Raw genomic sequence first — 20026 nt, 5'->3', positions numbered from 1 at the left:
TTTACAAACTTTGAGAGTTTGAGATGGACCCATAGTGATCTAAAAGATTTATGGTGTTTTCTTCTCATTTTCACATCGCTCCCTCTCTCCCAGCATCCCCATTCCCCCAACCTTTCGACATATAGCCAAAGCCAGATATTATTCTGCTTGGCCTTGGGGCATGAAGACAAAGTCATAAACAACACACACACTGTTTCCTCTGCTCGGATGCTTTACAATTAAATGTCTGTCATTTCAGATTTATGCATTGGTCCCGCTTCTTTAAACATATTTTAGATTTTTTTTTTTTCTCTGATGGTTTAGCTCATCATCTTTCTTGCCAAACCCCATCTCATCTCATCTCTTTTTCTCTGTTTTCTTTTATGATTCTTATCTAGGAAGATACAGTAGCTCTCAGAAAAGAGGGTATTGGTGTAGTTCTTGATTCCCAAATGCCCTATTTAATCTGCATTGATGAAGATCTACTCAGCACAGGGGTTGTTCTCTATCATTTAAAGGTAGGCAGCACCTCTTCATAACGTAGAGCCAACATGTACTGTACTGTTGAACGTGATGTTGCTTGTCGGTTTTGCCCAATTGACATTTTTTTGGTCAAAAACTAGAGTATTGGTTGAATCGATATTTGCTGTTTCTAAACATCCCCCTGTTCTGCGGTTTAGGAAGGTAAAACTTCAGCTGGGACTGGAGGAACCGAGCCAGAGCAGGATATAGGTTTGTATTCTGTCCGCATCGATTTTGTTCATGACAGGAAGCTGTCGGCAATGTCAGACCTTTTTTCATTTTGAGCTTTCTCTGTTTTGCAGTTCTCCACGGTGAAGCTCTTCAGAGGGAACACTGTGTATTCGAGAACCAGAGAGGAGCAGTCACACTCGTGCCGTTACCAGGAGCCAGATGTGCAATCAATGGGGTGGAGGTGACCCAGCCATACCTTCTGACCCAGGGTAATAAACTGTTAAGTCTAATTTTTGTAGGATCTGTGACAAACCATTGCAGTTCATTATTCATTTTAAAATGCTTAACTTTTTACTAGTTAAAAGGGTGTTGTTAGGCATAATATTATCGTTCAGTATTATCAATATTATCGCTCACAAAGATTTATTTGAACAAAATATACCGTAAAACTGTAATATTGTGAAATATTATTACGATTTTAAATAACTGTTTTTTTTAAACTATATTTTAAAATTTAATTTATTCCTATGGTGCAAAGCTGAATTTTCAACAGTCATTACTCCAGTCTTTAGAGTCACATGATCTTTCAGAAATAATTTTTAATATGCTGATTTGTTGTTCAATAAACATTTCTTAGTCAAGTCACCTTTATTTATATACAATACAAATTGTTTCAAAGCAGCTTTTCAGTTATAACAGGAAAATAATGCATTTCGGCTGTTGTTCAGCTGAAGTCAGTACAGTGTGTTGATTCAGTTACATTGTAAAGATCATCAATTATTAAATTAGTTCATTTCATATATAAAGCAGTTCTGCAAAAAATGATGTCATCGTCCAGCTCAGTTCAGTTCTCATATAACAGCATCAGTTCAGTCAGATCAATAATATTGTTGAATATTAAGCATCCCCAACTAAGTAAAGCCAGAGGCGACAGCGGCAACTGTTATTAATATCAATGTTCAAAACAGTTGTGCTGCTTAATATTTTGTGGAAACCATTTTTGATGAATAGAAAGTTTAAAAAAAACAGCATTTATTTTATATATTTAAAAAAATAAAAGTAACAATGTATATAACAGTATGAGTTTTTACTGTCACTTATGATAATTTTAATGCATTCTTGTTGAAAATTTTATATAACAATAAGTGCTTCTGCCAAGTAATACAGTAGTATACCCTGGCTGTAGGCGGTTTATGTACACCATGTGAGTCAAAGACACAACACTGTGGCTTATTAATATAAAATTCAGTACATATAGTATATGGTAGGGATGCACGATATTGCATTTTGGCCGATATTCGATATGCCGATATTTTCAAACTAATTTTGTCCGATGCCGATACCGATGTATATACACATTTTCCCCCTGATATATTTACACTTTAATTTTACTGAAGAGAAATCCAAGTCTCTCTCCTGTACTACACTCCTGTATTACACTCATGTGTTGTTGATAAGGCAATACACAAGACAAACAAAACAACATTTGATTCTACCATAAATGTATAATTTTACAATGTAGACAGACATTCACCCCTGAAAAATAGGTAAATTATTTCACTTGGAGAATAAATGATATGCCAGTGCCACATTTTATTTTTAAGTTCAGACTTCAAACTTCAGTCCTTAGGAGTAAAATCAATAAAAATCTATTTTCAAATAAAAAATGTACATCTTCTCCTACTTGAACAGGTCTACCAAATGCTCCCCTGTTTTCGGTGCTGATGCAGTGGCGACCCGTTCATGTAACATGTAAGGGTGGCGCTGCCATTAAAGCAACTAAAAGCTGTCACAAAGAACCGCAAAAGTAATGATTATGAATATGTCAAATATAGCAAGGAGACATTTTAATTGTTTATTAATAGTGTTTTCTGTGTCGGCTGCAAAGATGAAGTTGACGATGACTCGCGATCTTCGCAGTAGTGAACGCGCCGGAGAGAAATGCACATTTCGGATTACATAGTTTTCTTTCGTTTTGAATTGTTCTGTTTAAAAATATGATTTCAAGCGTTCTGTAGATAATAGATATATTTCTCAGGTCTATGAGGCAAGTAGGCTAAGCTGAGTTTCGTTTCATTTATGAGCTCCAGTTCACGCGCCGACGCCTCCGTATTGTTATATCTATTATCTATTATCTGCTTTACTTATTATTTATTAAATCCAGGCAATTGGTTGATGAAACATTGATTAAAATTAAGATACAATTAATACAAAACGAAATTCACTTAGAAAGGCTTTGTGCTTTCTGTTTGAGGTCTCTGTGAAAGTTTTAAAGCAGTCTCTTTTAGTGCCGCTTTCAGAGCGGTCATCCGTAACCGAGAACTGTCACTGTTTTTCCTCATAAATGCGAACACGAAAAATAAAATAAAATGAATATTTTATGCTCTGTGGAGAGCATAGTAGCTTGGAGAGCTTACATTAGTAAGCTACAGGACATCGTAATTTAAAACATGACCTGCACTAAAGAGGAAAAAAATTACTGCGTCATTGTACCCAGCACATTTCAAACCAAACTGACGCCCATGCTCGAAATGCCTCCACATGTTGGAAGTTTAAGTTGCTGGCGCTCATGCTATGTTCACGGTCGTCACATGCACATAGGAAACACGCCACCCTATCGGCAAGGCTCATCGGCAGAAATATTCATATATGCCGATGATGGTCATTTAAAGCTTTTATCGGCCGATACCGTTGTTGTGCCGATATCATCGTGCATCCCTAGTATATGGGTACAGATTTGTCTATTAGCTATTTACAGCAGCTTTGAATTGGAGTCATCCAATCAGATTTGATGTCATACCTTAACTGTACAAGCAAACAAATTTTGAAACAAATATAGAAAATATGAATCATGTCAAACTCTGGTTTTAACTGGAATTCAAAGAAGCTCTTTGAGTATGTCTGCGTCTTGCCACTTCAGATCTCCTCTCTACATTCCTAGGCCCGTGGAGTGCAACAGTCCCGCCCTACTGCTTCTATCCTTGTAAATGTCCACCAGCGTGACTCTCATCTCAGAGTGAGACTCGTGGCACTTCCAGAACAGCCTAACATGACTGAGGTTAAGACTCTGGCGGACAAAGCACCCGACCCGCAGTTAATTGGCTGATGAAACAGATAGAGTGCAGAGGGTTTTTGAAGTGCATGTGTGGGATTAACCTTTCAAAGAGGGTAAAACCTCCAGAATTCAGACAAAACAGGCTAGATCTATTCTGGGTGTAAGATAAAAAAATAAATAAAAAAAAAGAGAGAGAGAGAGAGAAGCCAACTAAAAAGGAGAAGACTCACAAGAGAGTGGGAAAACCATGCTAGTCTCCTTTTCACAAATTTCAATTTGCCAATGTTCCCCTCTTTAGACACGGTGGCATCTGAAGCCATTTCCTTTGAACAAATGATAGTAATTTCCACAGCAACCATGGCCCAAATCCATCTGATGCAGGCTTTTCAAGGGCTTTGTCACCCCTTGGATGTCATTAATAGAGGCAAGATTAGTTTTTTTCACTCCAAAAAAAGGGAGGAGAGAAAGAGAGAAATGGGCATCTGCTCGGAAACCCATCGTTCTCACAATCCCCAGAGAAAGTTGTGTTTCAGTAACGTTATGCATAAAGTGTTTACTAGAAAAGGAAAGAGACCGGTTGGCCACATGTTCAGGATTGTCTATTTTCCCGTCTATCTGTCATCATTTGTTTTTGCCAGATTGCTTATATTTAGTTTTTATTGTAAATGTATAAAGTTATTTACCATATAAGAGTATTGTTGGGTAAACTGTGTCGGTATATTGTTTAACAGATATTGCTTATTGCTGCATTTTTCACCATAATGTTTATATTTCTGTTTGTCAGGTGTGAACATACAACTTGGAAAGGCCACCATGTTCCATTTCAATCATCCTCAAGAAGCAGCCCAACTCCGGGAGAAACGCAAGGTGGGGGGAAAATCATTCTCTTTTGAAGCTATTTGTGAAAAATTATGCATTTAAAACGCTGCTGGATAAAGGGTGAGCACAATTACCAACTTATGTTAAAAAATGCAAGTCATCAGAAACTGCTCTCAGTTGTAATTGCTATGCCAGTTGGCTGTGTGCTTCTCCATGCAAGGTAGAACAGGAGCTTTCTTCTTCAAAGAGGCACATATACACTTCCCTCAAGCTAAAATTATGAATCCCTCTTGGTATGTTTGCAAAGTACCAGTTCTCTTTTTTTCTTTTTATCTTTTACACCTTTTTTCTTCATTTCCTCAGAGAGGTAAAGTAATTGTGCACCTCAGTGTCTTCTGATAAGAGCCACACATGTCTCTGTCGTTGGTTTGCGAGTATGCACCTTCTCTTCCTCTGTTTTACTTTCTCCTCAGCCTCTGACACTCTCTCTAACTTTCCCTCCCTCTCTCTGTCTCTCACTGCTGTGACAGGTAATTAAATATTTCCTGACTGTTAAGTCTCTCATTGTAAAGTTAGACAGCAGCTGTTTCCTCTTCTGTGCACGGAGATTACAGCGCCTTCTCTCTGCGTGAACTATTCTTATGCTCACAAACAACTGTTAACTTGCCTCACGGTGCTCTCAGTGGCACCATTCAGTCATTTTTGTTGTGCGAAACTTAGTTTTTACTCAAACTGCTCATTTCCATATTACACAATGGCGCATAATAGTTTGAAGATTGCTTGCATATATACTAAATTCATCTGAGTGTTGTTTCCATTTATATTTTGTGCCCAGATGAATCTTATGACTTAAATTTTATGTTAAGATGATGTAAAACTTATAATTTTTATCAAGTTGGAATGGTTATTTATCAGTGTAAATTATTAAGTGCCATGGTTTAAGTTTTTCTCAATTTTAGATGTCCAATATTCTGACCAGAGAGTGATATTTAGTGATATTTAAGACAATTGATTTTAAATGCAGCTTACTATCTATCTATCTATTTATCTATCTATCTATCTATCTATCTATCTATCTATCTATCTATCTATCTATCTATCTATCTATCTATCTATCTATCTATCTATCTATCTATCTATCTATCTATCTATCTATCTATCTATATATATATATATATATATATATATACACTCACCTAAAGGATTATTAGGAACACCTGTTCAATTTCTCATTAATGCAATTATCTAATCAACCAATCACATGGTAGTTGCTTCAATGCATTTAGGGGTGTGGTCCTGGTCAAGACAATCTCCTGAACTCCAAACTGAATGTCAGAATGGGAAAGAAAGGTGATTTAAGCAATTTTGAGCGTGGCATGGTTGTTGGTGCCAGACGGGCCGGTCTGAGTATTTCACAATCTGCTCAGTTACTGGGATTTTCACGCACAACCATTTCTAGGGTTTATAAAGAATGGTGTGAAAAGGGAAAAACATCCAGTATGCGGCAGTCCTGTGGGCGAAAATGCCTTGTTGATGCTAGAGGTCAGAGGAGAATGGGCCGACTGAGTCAAGCTGATAGAAGAGCAACTTTGACTGAAATAACCACTCGTTACAACCGAGGTATGCAACAAAGCATTTGTGAAGCCACAACACGCACAACCTTGAGGCGGATGGGCTACAACAGCAGAAGACCCCACCGGGTACCACTCATCTCCACTACAAATAGGAAAAAGAGGCTACAATTTGCACGAGCTCACCAAAATTGGACAGTTGAAGACTGGAAAAATGTTGCCTGGTCTGATGAGTCTCGATTTCTGTTGTGACATTCAGATTGTAGAGTCAGAATTTGGCGTAAACAGAATGAGAACATGGATCCATTCCATCATGCCTTGTTACCACTGTGCAGGCTGGTGGTGGTGGTGTAATGGTGTGGGGGATGTTTTCTTGGCACACTTTAGGCCCCTTAGTGCCAATTGGGCATCGTTTAAATGCCACGGCCTACCTGAGCATTGTTTCTGACCATGTCCATCCCTTTATGACCACCATGGCATGTACCCATCCTCTGATGGCTACTTCCAGCAGGATAATGCACCATGTCACAAAGCTCGAATCATTTCAAATTAGTTTCTTGAACATGACAATGAGTTCACTGTACTAAAATGGCCCCCACAGTCACCAGATCTCAACCCAATAGAGCATCTTTGGGATGTGGTGGAACGGGAGCTTCGTGCCCTGGATGTGCATCCCACAAATCTCCATCAACTGCAAGATACTATCCTATCAATATGGGCCAACATTTCTAAAGAATGCTTTCAGCACCTTGTTGAATCAATGCCACGTAGAATTAAGGCAGTTCTGAAGGCGAAAGGGGGTCAAACACAGTATTAGTATGGTGTTCCTAATAATCCTTTAGGTGAGTGTATATATATATATATATATATATATATATATTACTCTTTTGAAAGCAAAGTTGCACAATTAATGTACATAAGGTGTTTCTTATATTGGACCGATTCAGATGTCTAAACTTAATCATTCGTCATTTCTGAACCAGTATGACTTTCTATCTTGAGTAAAACCCAAAGGTAGTTTATTTGTAGCATGCTTCAGATGTTCTTATCCATACAGTGAAAGTGAACCATAACCACAGAATGATTTTCAAGGAAAGATTTTAGTGAATGTCTTCATGCATGGCTTCTGTTTTGCCTCGGTCACCTTCCATTTTCATTGTATGGAAAAGAGCAGCTCAGTCATTCTGCTAAACATCTCCTTTTGTGTTCTATGGCAGAAAGAAAGTCATACGGGTTTGGAACAACATGACGGTGAATAACTGATGACAAAAAAAATATTTTTGTGTGATCTATCTCTTTAAACTTTAATTCGAACAAAGACAGTTTGCTATAAAAGGTGTTTTATTTCCATGCTCATTGAGGCACATTGCAATCATGTTTACTAGTCTACTTGCATTCTGCTCTCTCATTTCGATCTGAATGATGGTGATTTGTAGTGTTTTCTAATAGCATGTTTGCTTTAATTAGTGTGCTGTAATTGCGGTGTGTTAGAAACAGCTGTCTTTCTGTTGTGAGAGTGGTTTTTACCACAGTGCTGTGTGTCTATGGATGCTCAACCATCCATTTGTGTGTGTGTGTGTGTGTGTGTGTGTGTGTGTGTGTGTGTGTGTGTGTGTGTGTGTGTGTGTGTGTGTGTGTTCTCCCCAGTCTGGGCTCTTCGTGTCGAGTGACTCCACTGCGTTCTCCGTGGACACTTTCAGTCATTTCAGGTGAGTACACCTGCTGTGAGACAGACTGTGCTGTATCCCCATCCATCCTCTGATTCATTATGTTATATAACGTTTAGTCAGCACTGTAGCTTTATCTTCTTCCACAAGACATTTCGCACACCACTAATCCTGGAAAAATTTACTTTTATTGCTTCACTTATTACTTTTTATATACCTAAACGTGGACTAGATGGATATAAATTGTCATATTTAGGACAATTGTCATATTCTTCTAGGATGAGATTTGAGACCTGTTCACATCTAACAACATGGAAGTATAAAATATTTAGAAAGAATTTGCAACTTCACATGGAGTTTGATGTGAATTTTGTCATTCTCTGAAGATGTGAATTGTTCATCATTCAACCAAAATAATTGACCTAGCCTCTGATGGGAAAAAATAGCAAAATCCTCTGTTTTGTTCAAGTTTTTCAGTCAATGTTTGTCCTGGGACTGTACATTTACATTTACATTTATTCATTTAGCTGACGCTTTTATCCAATTGCTATATATGTCAGAGGTCGCACGCCTCTGGAGCAACTAGGGGTTAAGTGTCTTGCTCAGGGACACATTGGTGTCTCACAGTGGATTCGAACCCGGGTCTCTCACACCAAAGGCATGTGTCTTATCCATTGCGCCACCACCACCCTATCATTTAAGTGATAGTTCAGGTTTGTGTGAATAGTAAACACTTTTGTCACTCTTTTTAGTTTAAACTGATCTTTTCTATATCCCTAGCTAAAATTTTCAGTTCTGTTTTCAGGTTTTGAGTTGAATTTGAATTCAAATTCATTTGAATTCATTGCACACATTTGACTAATTTCTTTTTTTGGCTCTTACTTTTGCTAATACAGTGCTATATCAGTGCTATATCAGATATGTACAATAATAATTGTAGAAAAACAATTACATTACAATGTCCAGAAATCAGTTTCAATAGTACATTGAGAACTCATGTTTAATGTGATAGTTTCATTCTTACATCTACTATATCTATAATACAATATATGGTTAGTCCCGAGATTCTTCTTCAAGTTAGTGAATAAATACATAGATCCAATACATAAATACAGGTTTCCCTAGTGGTGGTAGAACTTTTCTAAAGCGCCCTCGTATTGCTTTTTTTCCTCATTAAAATCAAAAGATGTTCATCAGTGATTGTATATCAAGAGCAGGGACACATTTGTGTGCATTATGTGTGCACAACAGCATTAAGCGATAGATTGACGCGCTCGCCTGTGTGAAGACTAAGCACGAGCCAAAAGAGAACGTTCCGCCACTGATAACAGCTGCGAAGAAACCTCAGCATAATCTCAAAAACAACACATTACAGCTCCAGATCACCTCTTATTTAACACAAATGAATGTCAACTGGATGATTTATTTGAATTGGGTATCCATGCATCGAGATGTTTCAAAAAAGTGGTAGGGACATGCCCCACCTGTCCCATCTGCAAATTACGCCTATGGTAACTAGTCATTTTAGTCCAGGGGTGTCCAGTATTCCTGCAGAGTTTAACTCCATCCCCAGTTAAATACACCTGAACCAGTAATCAAAGTCTTCAGGATTGCTGGAAAATTTCAGGCAGGTGTATTAGAACAGGTTTGAAGCTTAACTCTGCTGGATTGACCCTCCAGGAGCAGGATTGGACACCCCCTGTGTTGTGTAAGAATTTCCACACACATAAGAAAGTTTGATGAGAAAGAGAATAAGGCATGTGGACAGCTAGAGAGGTTCAGGCTGTTCTGTGTCTTGTGTGTCGATAACTATGACAACAAAGAAAGCTCCCAGTCTCCCAACTCCCAGCTGGGAGAGTTCTTTCTGACGTGCCACTGTTTGCAGCTGGAGCCTGGAGACGTCATGCATCATCTGTGAACCTCCGGGCTCTTCACATGTACACACAGTCTATGTGTGGCGCTTTAGACGCCTTCGGCAATGTTCTGCACACTGTTCCCCCTAATTGTTCCTTTGTCGGTGTTTACAAAATGTTTTGTTTGTTTGGTCGTCTTTGGCTTTGTTGTTCAAAGCTTTCTATAGATAATGGATTTGTGTGTTTGAAGTGAGCACTGCAAGCCTAGCAGATTGCTAATTTATTTTGTTCTGGCTTTCATGTGATAGACTGTGGATTTGGTTTCTCCAAAAGCATCAGAATAGAAATCCTATAGGATTTGATGCATGCATCAAACATGGCTAAATACCAGCAGAGCAAAAAAGAAAGCCATTTCACTATCCAAAAATGCTTTAATTTATGAGTCAGTTTTGTACCATATATTTATACACTGCTCAGGATACAGATTTTCTGGGCAAGACAAAATAAAAATAAAAATTTAGTTTGTCTCCATTGGCCTGGATTCATTGGTTTGTCATTTTGTAGTTTTACAATTTCCTAAGGAAAGCTTACAAACGTATATCAATAGCTTTAACACTACAACAACAAGAACATTAAATCTACTTTGATTGCAACCGATTCAGGAACCTTTTTAAGACATAAAATACTTTTTGTGCGCGGAAAACAAACTAATTTCTTCTCTTCCGTGTCATTCTCTGATGCTGTTAATGTAGTAAACACATTTTCTTGTGTATCAGCAGAGCTAAACACTTAGTTTTTTTTTCATTTGGCTTGACTTTTGTTAAATTATAACGTTTTTTGTAAAATCCCTTGAACGGTTGAAAGGGTTAGTTCACCCAAAAATGAAATTTCTGTCATTAATTACTCACCCTCATGTCGTTCCAAACCCGTAAGACCTTCGTTCATCTCAGGAATAACAAATTAAGATATTTTTGATGAAATCGGCTGACGCTTTTCACATGAGCACCAAGACGCGTGCGTGTGATACTAACGCAGGAGTCGGCCAATTATGAGCCGCCGGTCTGACGTAGAACCCGGAAGTGCTGCACTGTGTTTACTACGTCAGCAGCAACAGAGACTAACACGGAAGAGAAGAAATTGCTGAATAAAGTAGTTATTTTTGCTTGTTTTTTGCACACAAAAAGTATTTTCGTCGCTTCATAATATTAAGGTTGAACCACTGTAGTCACATGGACTATTTTAACAATGTCTTTATTACCTTTCTGGGCCTTGAAAGTTGCAATGACGTTGCTGCCTATGGCTGGTTCAGATACCTATCGGATTTCATTAAAAACATCTTAATTTGTGTTCCGAAGATAAACGACGGTCTTACGGGTTTGGAACGACATGAGGGAGAGTAATTAATGACGGAAATTTCATTTTTGGGTGAACTAACCTTTTAAAGTAAGTAAATTTTTACTTTTTTTTTACACTTTTTTTTTTTGCTGCTATTTAACCATTGCATTTGCTCAAGCTTTATATGTAGGATGAGTGTGTTTATGTTTCCCCCATTCACCTCTGCTTCCTCTCAGTTTGCAAACAGAAGGTGTGCTACTGCAAAAGTTCAATAATCAGCTAGTGAAACAGATGCTTCTCACCTGTTCTGTCACTTCGCTGAAACCTGTTTCTTTCTTTTTTGGGCTTTTTATGTACACTCACAATTTAATTTAATTAAATACTGCTTCATTTCCTGAAATGTGTTTCAGAGAGAAGGAAGTACAAACAAGGTCTTTTAGATCTTTTCCCTTTGTGAAATTTGTGCAGTGGGTCATGTCTTACCTTTAGGATACAGTTTTGTTTAACAGATTTCCTTCAAAAATACAGTGAGTCTTGTTTTTAAGGATGAGTGTTTTATCCCCACCCAATCCCCACTGTGTGCCCAGTGCTTAAAGGGTAACTAAACCCCTGGTCAGAGCCTGACTCCACCCACTGGCAATATTTGAAAAATGCTAGAAAAGTGGGCAGAGGCCATTATAGAGTCTGAGACCTGCTGTCAGACTCTATAATGGAGAGTGACTCACAGGGTCGCAAGACGACGTAAAGTACATGCATCTGATGAGTTTTATCGAGTTGATGTCAATAGCGCGCGCTCTCAGTAGGCATATTCATATTTTGCCGCTATGTGAAAAAATCCAGCAAAATGCGCCGGCGCGTTTGTTGACCCCAGAGTATTAACTTTAGCCTAACCATAAATTGTGATTACAATATATATGATCACTCACATCAAGACGCCGCTGCGGTGGTGGAGTCCATGCAGGAGGAGTAGCGTTTGGCACTACGTCGCTTTTCAGCGCGAGCTGTGTGGAGAAGCCCATTTCCACCTCTATTGCGTTGGAGAAGCAATCCCGTGTAAAATGCAGGTTGCACACTTGAACTCTAGGCGGGAACTCACGGTCTTCCAGGCCAAGTGCATGTAACCACTGGCGCCTAATTTCCAAGTCTGCTGGAAAGCTATGCAGTCCAGCAGTGCTGTTGCAACCAGCAACACTACACCTATGTACCCTCCTGACCACTGTACTAAATACAGATAAATCTACGCTAGCTCGTACCAAGGGCGTGGTGAGCTGGAACCTGCTTACGTCAGGTAGTACCGCAAACATCCAATAGGAAAATTCAACTGCAGTAGCCACCGTTCAACCTGAAGAGGGCAGCACTCAGACGTTTTTACACCATATTATATTGTAGAATTAAAACACTTTATACCCAAATGTCAAAAAAGTTACTCGAATCAATGAACAGCACTAATAAAGCCCCATTCTTACAGATCATTAACTAAAAAAAGTTGGTTTAGGGTTTAGTTACCCTTTAAAGGTGTCATGAATTGAGAATCAAATTTTCCTTGATCTTTTAACATGTAAGAGGTCATTGTACTATTAAAAACTTACTATAAGTTTCAGAACTCAAAACTTCCTCGTTAATCCAAAAACAGCTTTTATTGAAACCAAGCTCTGAAAACGACTCCTTTCAGATTTTGTCACATTATGACGAAAAACCGCCTCTGCAGAATCAGGTCAATGCCTATGTTTACATGGTCACGTCTGTGGCCCTGCCCCACTGACGCGTTAGTGAGATGAGATAGAGTGAAGAGAGATACAGCATCACTGGAGTTAAAGTAACATTACCTTCCAAAGGATCCTATAATGCTAGGAAAGTGTTTATTTATTTTCAGTGTTTCAGTAGAGCATTATTTGTTTCACATTTTACTGTGGATTCTCAGTCGCAATTTCGTGCAGACTTTTATGGTAATATATGGTCCGGACAGTAATGCCACTGCATGTAAGTAACTGTTAATTCTGTGATCAGTGCTTTCTGATATGTAATGATTGATGTCAGACAGTCAGACATTCTTTGTCTCAAAATGTTTAGTGCTGTCAAGCTTCAGTAAATCAAGCCAGTGACTAAACAGTCAACTACACATTGTTTCTCTTAGTAGCGTGAAAATTGAGATAAAATTATATACAGAAAGCGATCAAAGAACCCTCACTTTATAATCATTGGAGCTGTCTATCACACAGTGAGAGTTTATCAGGGACTGAGTTCTGGACTCTCGCCAAAACTTATAATCAATGACGCTGTCTAAACTCCACAATGATTGTCTTATTTACATCATGTTTACACTGTTAGGTGATAAAAGTGAAAGCTTTTCATTGCAATGAAGGCTACAATGCTCATTGCCTTTGATAGTAATAGCAGTGGGCGTTTACATTGAAGTCTCATAGCAGACTTCCAACAGAGTGTTCAAATCAGAGGGCTAAAATTAGGGCAGAAAATTCGTTTTTATTTCTAAATGAAATACTAACATTTATAAGTGCACATCAGGAAACAAAATATAAAAATGATGTTCATGACCCCTTTAAATATCTGGAATGTTAATTGAAAGGTTGGTTAACTTTGCAAGGACTGAAGATCTGTTCTGTTGTACAAGAGCAAGGCATTTAACCTCAAGTAAAAAAAAAAAAAAAAGTAGTATAGTATGAAGCGACTCACAAACCCATTCTTATTTGCCATTTCAGGTTAAAAATGCCAACTTGTGGGTAATGGCGAGGCTAGGTTAACAGTAATGTGGTTTTCATTCACCAACTGATTAGTATATGGAAAATAGCATGCTTATTTGTAGAACAACTATCAAACAACAAAAACTGCTGGAAGCCAGTCACCAAGAATACAACTCTGTAAACTCAGAGGGTGACAGAAAGACAGCAGAGACCGTGGGAGGGAAATGATCACAGACAGGGCATAGTGATGTATAGAGACTAGAGATGTGAATATATACAAGAGACAGTCCAAAAGGAGTCACACTGCTTGGGTAGAAACCTAGAGGATGTGTCTTTGTGGCACCAGTCAAGGTTCAGAATTTCAATCTCCTATCTAATGCTGTGCATTGTGCCTGTAGTCTGGAGCCTATCTGACCTACACTTATGACAACCATGTTTATTGAATGCACTACTAAATGCTGTAAAATCAGTACTAATTTTGTTCTTACAAAATACGATTCCTTAGTAAAATTATGCATTGCATTTTTGAAAAATCTATGCTTCACCTTTTTCACATCCCTAACCAAGAAATGCTTTGTGAAATTACCTTTGTGACCTGCATTGTAAAACATTTTGTAATTACCTTTGTGTATGAAATGCTCTCAGTAGAAGCTCTGTTGTTCAAAAACCCAAGCTCGAGTATAAGATCAGTACTCTGCTGGTGTTTTCTACTGGGGATGTTTCTGACATTTTACAGGGTTTTGACTTGTACATGCTCTGCTATCCGACAAGCTGTGTACGAGGATCCATTAAATTTTTGGCTTCTTGTCCAAAATCCTGTTGAGCTTGACGGAAAGTCGTCTTTGTTTCCCACCAAGCTGCTTTTCCATCCCTGTGCGAACAGTCTGAGGATGAAGTGCTTGTATGTAAATCCTCAAATCTACATGCGCACATTCTATTTAATTTCACAGCTAGCTGAGTGGCCCTAATCACATCCAGACATTTTGGGTCCTTTGCTATTCAAATCTAATAGACTCTTTTGGAGATGTGGGACATTGTGCAGTTTAGTCTTTTTGCCATCCCGTCTGTTGGAGGTCTCTTGTGTCATAACCGTAGCAAAAATAATTAAAATCACTCTTCAAAACAAAGACTACAGCATCGTGATTTTGAATATAAACCTAATTGCTTTGCTCTTTTGTGGCCATGCTTAAGTGTAAGATGAAATATGCTTTTCCCCTCTCTAATCCTTGTAATATTAATACAAATGTTGAATTTCTATCTTGTTGAATCATCTAAAATGAAGAATGTTTTCCCTTGCAGTACCAGAAAGGTTTCTGACCAACCTGAATGTGACGCAGAAGACTGTTGTTTCTCAGGAGAGAATCACAGGGTAAGCATGTGTTGTTAGCCTCCACTTGGTGCTTTATTACTAGATCTGTTTTACTTCTGGATGAATTGCATGAATTTATTTTATTCTATACTTTAGGTCTAAGAGAAAAATCAGAGGTGCTAAGTTTTGTTTGTGGCTGACTGGGCAGTAGCTTGATTTTTATAACTTCTGTATGGGGACAGGCGATGTAAGAATACACTGGTTTAAAAAAACATTAATGGAGTTGACCATTGCCTGAAGGCAGTGCCGCTGCATCAGGGACCTAGTGAGAGCCAGATCTGTTTTTATGTTTGCAATTGAAAATAAAAAAATGCTGAAATTGTCAATCAGAGGCTTCTGATTGAGCTGTGAACACACTGACCTATTCTTGTCAAGTTATTTGATTTCAGCACATAAGGAGGTCATTATTTTGTTCAATTAACTCAGTGGCTGTATGAATATTAGTCACACAGTGTCTATTATAATTAATTAGACCCTAATTAATACAACTACTGTCTCAGTTTTTAAATAAAACAAGGGCATCAAAAGTGTAATGTTTATCCACTGTAATACCACTGATCGTTTAGGTTAAACTTTTATTAGAGGTATTTTTATTCCAGACAGTGCGTATTGGGGTCGTTTATTATTACCACAGAAACATGCTGTTCTTTTTGTTGCAAATATGGACTGACTGCCTTAAGCATTTGCTTTCCATGGAAATAATTAAAATGGCAAATAATTCAAGTATAAAGGCCCCTTTTCCCACTTCTAGCTAGCATTGATTTTGATGTATAAATTTTTTACCTATTACATGTGTTTTACGGGGCTTTATGGCTACCCCCCTGGTAAGAGAGTGCATCAAAGCAATGGCTTAATCATATTTTCATCTGTGGAAATGCAGCTAATACAAATACCATGCAGAGCCTTTCTAACAAATATAAAGGTCCATAGAGTAAGTGTTTCCAACCAATTACTTCTCACTGCTTTTACTCCTGGCTCTTCCATTTATATTGGGTGAAGTGTTTAGTCCACTTAAACAGATAAACAGATGCAGGATAAACAGAAGTGAGCAGAAATGAGAAGTTATTTTCACAGCTTTTAAAGCCCAGTTCTGAGAGATGCCAGACAAGGTAACTATAATAAAATAGTTTCAAAAACATTTGCATAAAACATTGATACATTTATTGAAATATATTAGAAAATGTAGTCACCTGAATAACTAAACTCTATTGACACTATTCATTTTTTCTCCTTACAGATATTTTCCTCATCACTTGCTCCTTCAAACTTCCTCTTTCCTCAAAACAAGACAGACAGTAGTTTCAGCGGCCCTTCCGAGTGTCAGCACGTTCCTGAGACACACAGGGCACTTACAGAACACTGTGTCACTAACAACCCTGCAGGAGATGCCAAAAGTCTAGGAAAGTCGCTTCAGACAAGTCTCAACATCCAGTGGGAGAAGCAGCAGTCAGCCCCTCATAAATCAGAAACTGAAGCTCCGTCAGTGGACGTTACACATAAGGAAACAAAGGGGGAGGAAAAAAGGGTGAATGGAGGGCTCTGGGATACTAGAATAATTCAAGAGTGCCGTAACGGGACCTCTGGGCTTCTGGATGTCGAGAAGCAGTATCTCTGTTACCCGACCGTGGGCTCAGAAGGGAGCTTGTTAGCTGAGGAGTCCCATATACAGAGCATGCACTCCGCCACGGGAGGAGGAGCAGCCTTTGTCCCCAGCTTGACTCGCTTGAAGCACTTTTCACAGAGGCATAGCCCACTTACCATGGAGGGCCAATTTAGCGAGCACATTTTATCCAGAATGTCTGTTGAGAGTCATGAAGCCAAAGTCCATCCAGAAGGAAGTGGGCTCAGCTCTAGCCTGGTGAGCCTTGCAAGTAGAGTATCCTGGATGCTGGCGGACGCAGGGCGTGTGCTTACAAACTCTTTGAAGGAACAAACCGGTGGTAGAGAAAGCAGTTGGTACAATCAAATGTGCTCAATGGTAAAGGATCTACCCTTTGTACACCATATCCAGTTAGAATTGACTCTAAGACCAGAGGCAAAACCAACTCTGGAGGCAACCCAGTTTCGACGCAGTTTGTCTCACAGTGAGATATTGTCAGTAAGAAAACAGAGTGTAGCGTTGCCTTCCATGCAAGATCTGTCAAGATCCAGAACAGATGAATGGAAGAGCCCTTTGATGGCTTTGGAGACAACTCGGACAAGGGGTTCGGTGACCACCCAGATAAGTGAAGGACTGAAGGTATGCTGTCAAAGACTACACCCTGTACCTGAACCCTTGCTCCATCTCCAGAACCTTCCACCTCAGCAGCTTCTCTCCTGCCTGCACAATGCCATCCCTGCCCACTTGCTAATGGAAGAGCGGGTGTTAGCTTTATACTGGCTCAGTGTCGCCACCTGTTCTCAACCAGATCCACAGCCTGCAGTTATTGTCCTTTTCCAGACTAAGCTTTTGGTGGTCACCTTTGATCCTTTGACTGATTCTTCCAGCCCCACACACTCTTTAAATGTTTTCCATGAATTATCTTTTCAGGAAATTCAGGAGATCCACATTGGTTTTGCTGGGCAGACTGTCAGACTGACGGGCATCACAGAGAACAGCATACTTACCTTGCACACTTGCAATGCAGTCTTAAGTCAAGAACTGTCCCGAACTTTACTTGAGGCTATTTGCCCTTTCGAGAGTGGTGCACTGGACCATCCGCTACTGTCAAGTGACATAGTATCTTTGTCGTTAGACTGGGACTCCCATATTAAGGATTTGCTTCTACCCTCTGGTGGGCGCCTTACATGCTCTTTCCAGAAAACTATGGCTAAGGTGGTCTTCCTGTTACATGGTAACATGCAGGGTGAACGTCCGGCACTTGCGCATGTACAAATACTTCTTTACACGACTGTCAGATTTCAGCGATCAAGTCTCGAGCTGCACACTGACCCCATTGTACCTGTTTCACAGGTGGTACCAATAGAATCTGAGCTTGTCCAGCTTGTCCTGACTGATACACACTTGTGTCTCTTGCGTGAGAATGCTGTTTATCATCCACCTCCACGTTCACTAGCTATAGTGGCACCTCAGGCCCAGTTCAGGCTAATAGACCTGCGGCAGCGTTTGGACGTCCGTTGTGTGCTGGTCAGAGACGGATACGGCAGTATGTGTCTGGATGTGGTTTTGGCTCATGGCTACCGGAAATCCGGTGGTACTGGAGGTCACTCTCAACCTCTAGAGGTCTGCAGTGCTGATGAGGCAGCTGCCCAATCTCCTACCAACTCTGATTCGTCTCCCCGGAATGAAGTGTGGAAATTAACTTTCAGCAGCTCCGCTGAGGCCACCTTCCTGATTAATAACTTGTCAAACATTTGATCAAGGACCTTCCAGCAAAATAATTAATAGCCCAGTGAGGAGAATTCGACAGACGACTACAAATAGCCTGAGTGCACCGAAAACATGACATGAGTCTGTGGCGCTAAGATTTGAGAAATATTTTGTAATTGTTCTGTTATTTTGTTACTTTTCCATGAAGTTTTATGACTAGCATTGTGAGAAATTTGTCTGACAAAGGGATGAGTAAAGGCCACACACCAAAAAATGATAACTGTAACAATAACTACATTAGGTGTCTACACCAACGCACATTATTGTTCTGTTTATTCTAAGCATGCGCTGCAGTTATGCAGATGTCTGCCTTTAAATGCTTGAGCTATTTAAAGCTGGTTGGATTCTGATTGGCTGTCTATGTTTTCAGCAGGATAAAAACCTTGTTAAAGTGATTCCAGCTATATTGTTTCTCTGTGCCGTTATCATTACAGATGTGGTGTTGATTCTGCTATTCTTTTTTAGAACTATATTTTTATTGATGTAGTTATCATCCTTGGTGTGAATGGGTTTTAGTCATTGGAAGTAGTGCCTATGATTAAGATCATAAATTCATAAGGCTGGTTGAGACCATTGACATAGTAGTAATGGTGTTTGTTGGGCAATATTATATGGGCAGATCAAAAATGATTGTTGATTCAGAGTACTGTATAATGGATCTATAAAAATGTATAATAGGATTAAAGAAGAAATGAAGATTTTCATGTTCATTTTATTCAGTGCCAATTATAGAATCTAAAGTGCGAGATTGCTTCAAATTTGCATTTGTCATGTTTATCCCTGTGTGTCACCAGTATGCTTTTATAGTGTAGTTCATTATCTCCAATTACACAGTTAAAGTTATATTGTTTCGGTTGAACAGTGATGTGCCACCCAAACATAAAAAAAACAAAAAAAACAAACAACTGCTTCTCTCTTTCCATTTTTCACACTCTTTCCTACCTTGTCTTTGACTTGTATATCCTTGCTTCACAAAAAAGTCATGTTGCATGCCTGCAGCTTCCAGCAGCTACTGTATCAGTATGCATCTCTTGAACTCGTCATGGCGTGGGGAGATTCCAAGGTCAAGGTGAGATTTTGTTTCTTCTTTTTTTTTTTCCTGAAGGGTCACTTAAGTTCTCTGCATCACATTGCTAGCTAATAGCTTCATGGCCCCTTTTGTTTCAGACCCTGCTGTGTAATATATTAGTTATGGTTCTATCGTGCCTCCTTTTTGCCAGCCATGCTCCCTGTTGTTGACTTTATGCCACTAAAGAAGAGGAGCAGGAAGAAGACGTTCTTCCTCCCTACCTTGTCTAAAAATGGTATACTGTGTAGAAAATGATGGGTGCATGTACAGTGCAATCAACTAGTGCTTTTCTTTGACAATGCCAGCAAGAGAGGGAGAGAGTGCCTTTTAATAAAAGTACATTATGTGCCTTCTCAGAAAATCAGAGCTTTTCACCTTTTCAGACTTGAAATACTGTGTAAGTGAAAAGATCCTGTCCTAAGGCCAGATTTTTCCAGAGTTAATTTTTTATGGCAGACTGCAAGTAATATCAGCTGAGCTGTTGTGTCATGTTTTATAGCAAAACAGAATGTCATAAGTGTTGTATGCAGGCTTAAGTCTGCATGCA

The 20026-nt window shown here is 39.1% G+C and overlaps 1 protein-coding gene across 1 annotated transcript in view; it reads left to right on the top strand.

The window, feature by feature from the left end:
• kif16bb (kinesin family member 16Bb) overlaps positions 1 to 18596 on the top strand; it is a 43813-nt gene extending 25217 nt beyond the window's left edge. Inside the window, exons 13-19 of the mRNA XM_084391353.1 lie at positions 378 to 497; positions 660 to 711; positions 804 to 941; positions 4512 to 4594; positions 7765 to 7826; positions 14971 to 15040; positions 16278 to 18596. Coding sequence (XP_084247479.1) covers positions 378 to 497; positions 660 to 711; positions 804 to 941; positions 4512 to 4594; positions 7765 to 7826; positions 14971 to 15040; positions 16278 to 18398 — 2646 coding nt within the window. The 3' untranslated portion in view covers positions 18399 to 18596. The remainder of the gene's footprint in view (positions 1 to 377; positions 498 to 659; positions 712 to 803; positions 942 to 4511; positions 4595 to 7764; positions 7827 to 14970; positions 15041 to 16277) is intronic.
• The last annotated feature ends 1430 nt before the right edge of the window (positions 18597 to 20026 follow it).

The sequence above is a fragment of the Rutilus rutilus genome, assembly GCF_951802725.1.
Source record: "Rutilus rutilus genome assembly, chromosome: 20".
Lineage (NCBI taxonomy): Eukaryota > Metazoa > Chordata > Actinopteri > Cypriniformes > Leuciscidae > Rutilus > Rutilus rutilus.
Note: the sequence above shows the minus strand (reverse complement) of the source record. Positions and strands in the feature narration are given on the sequence as shown.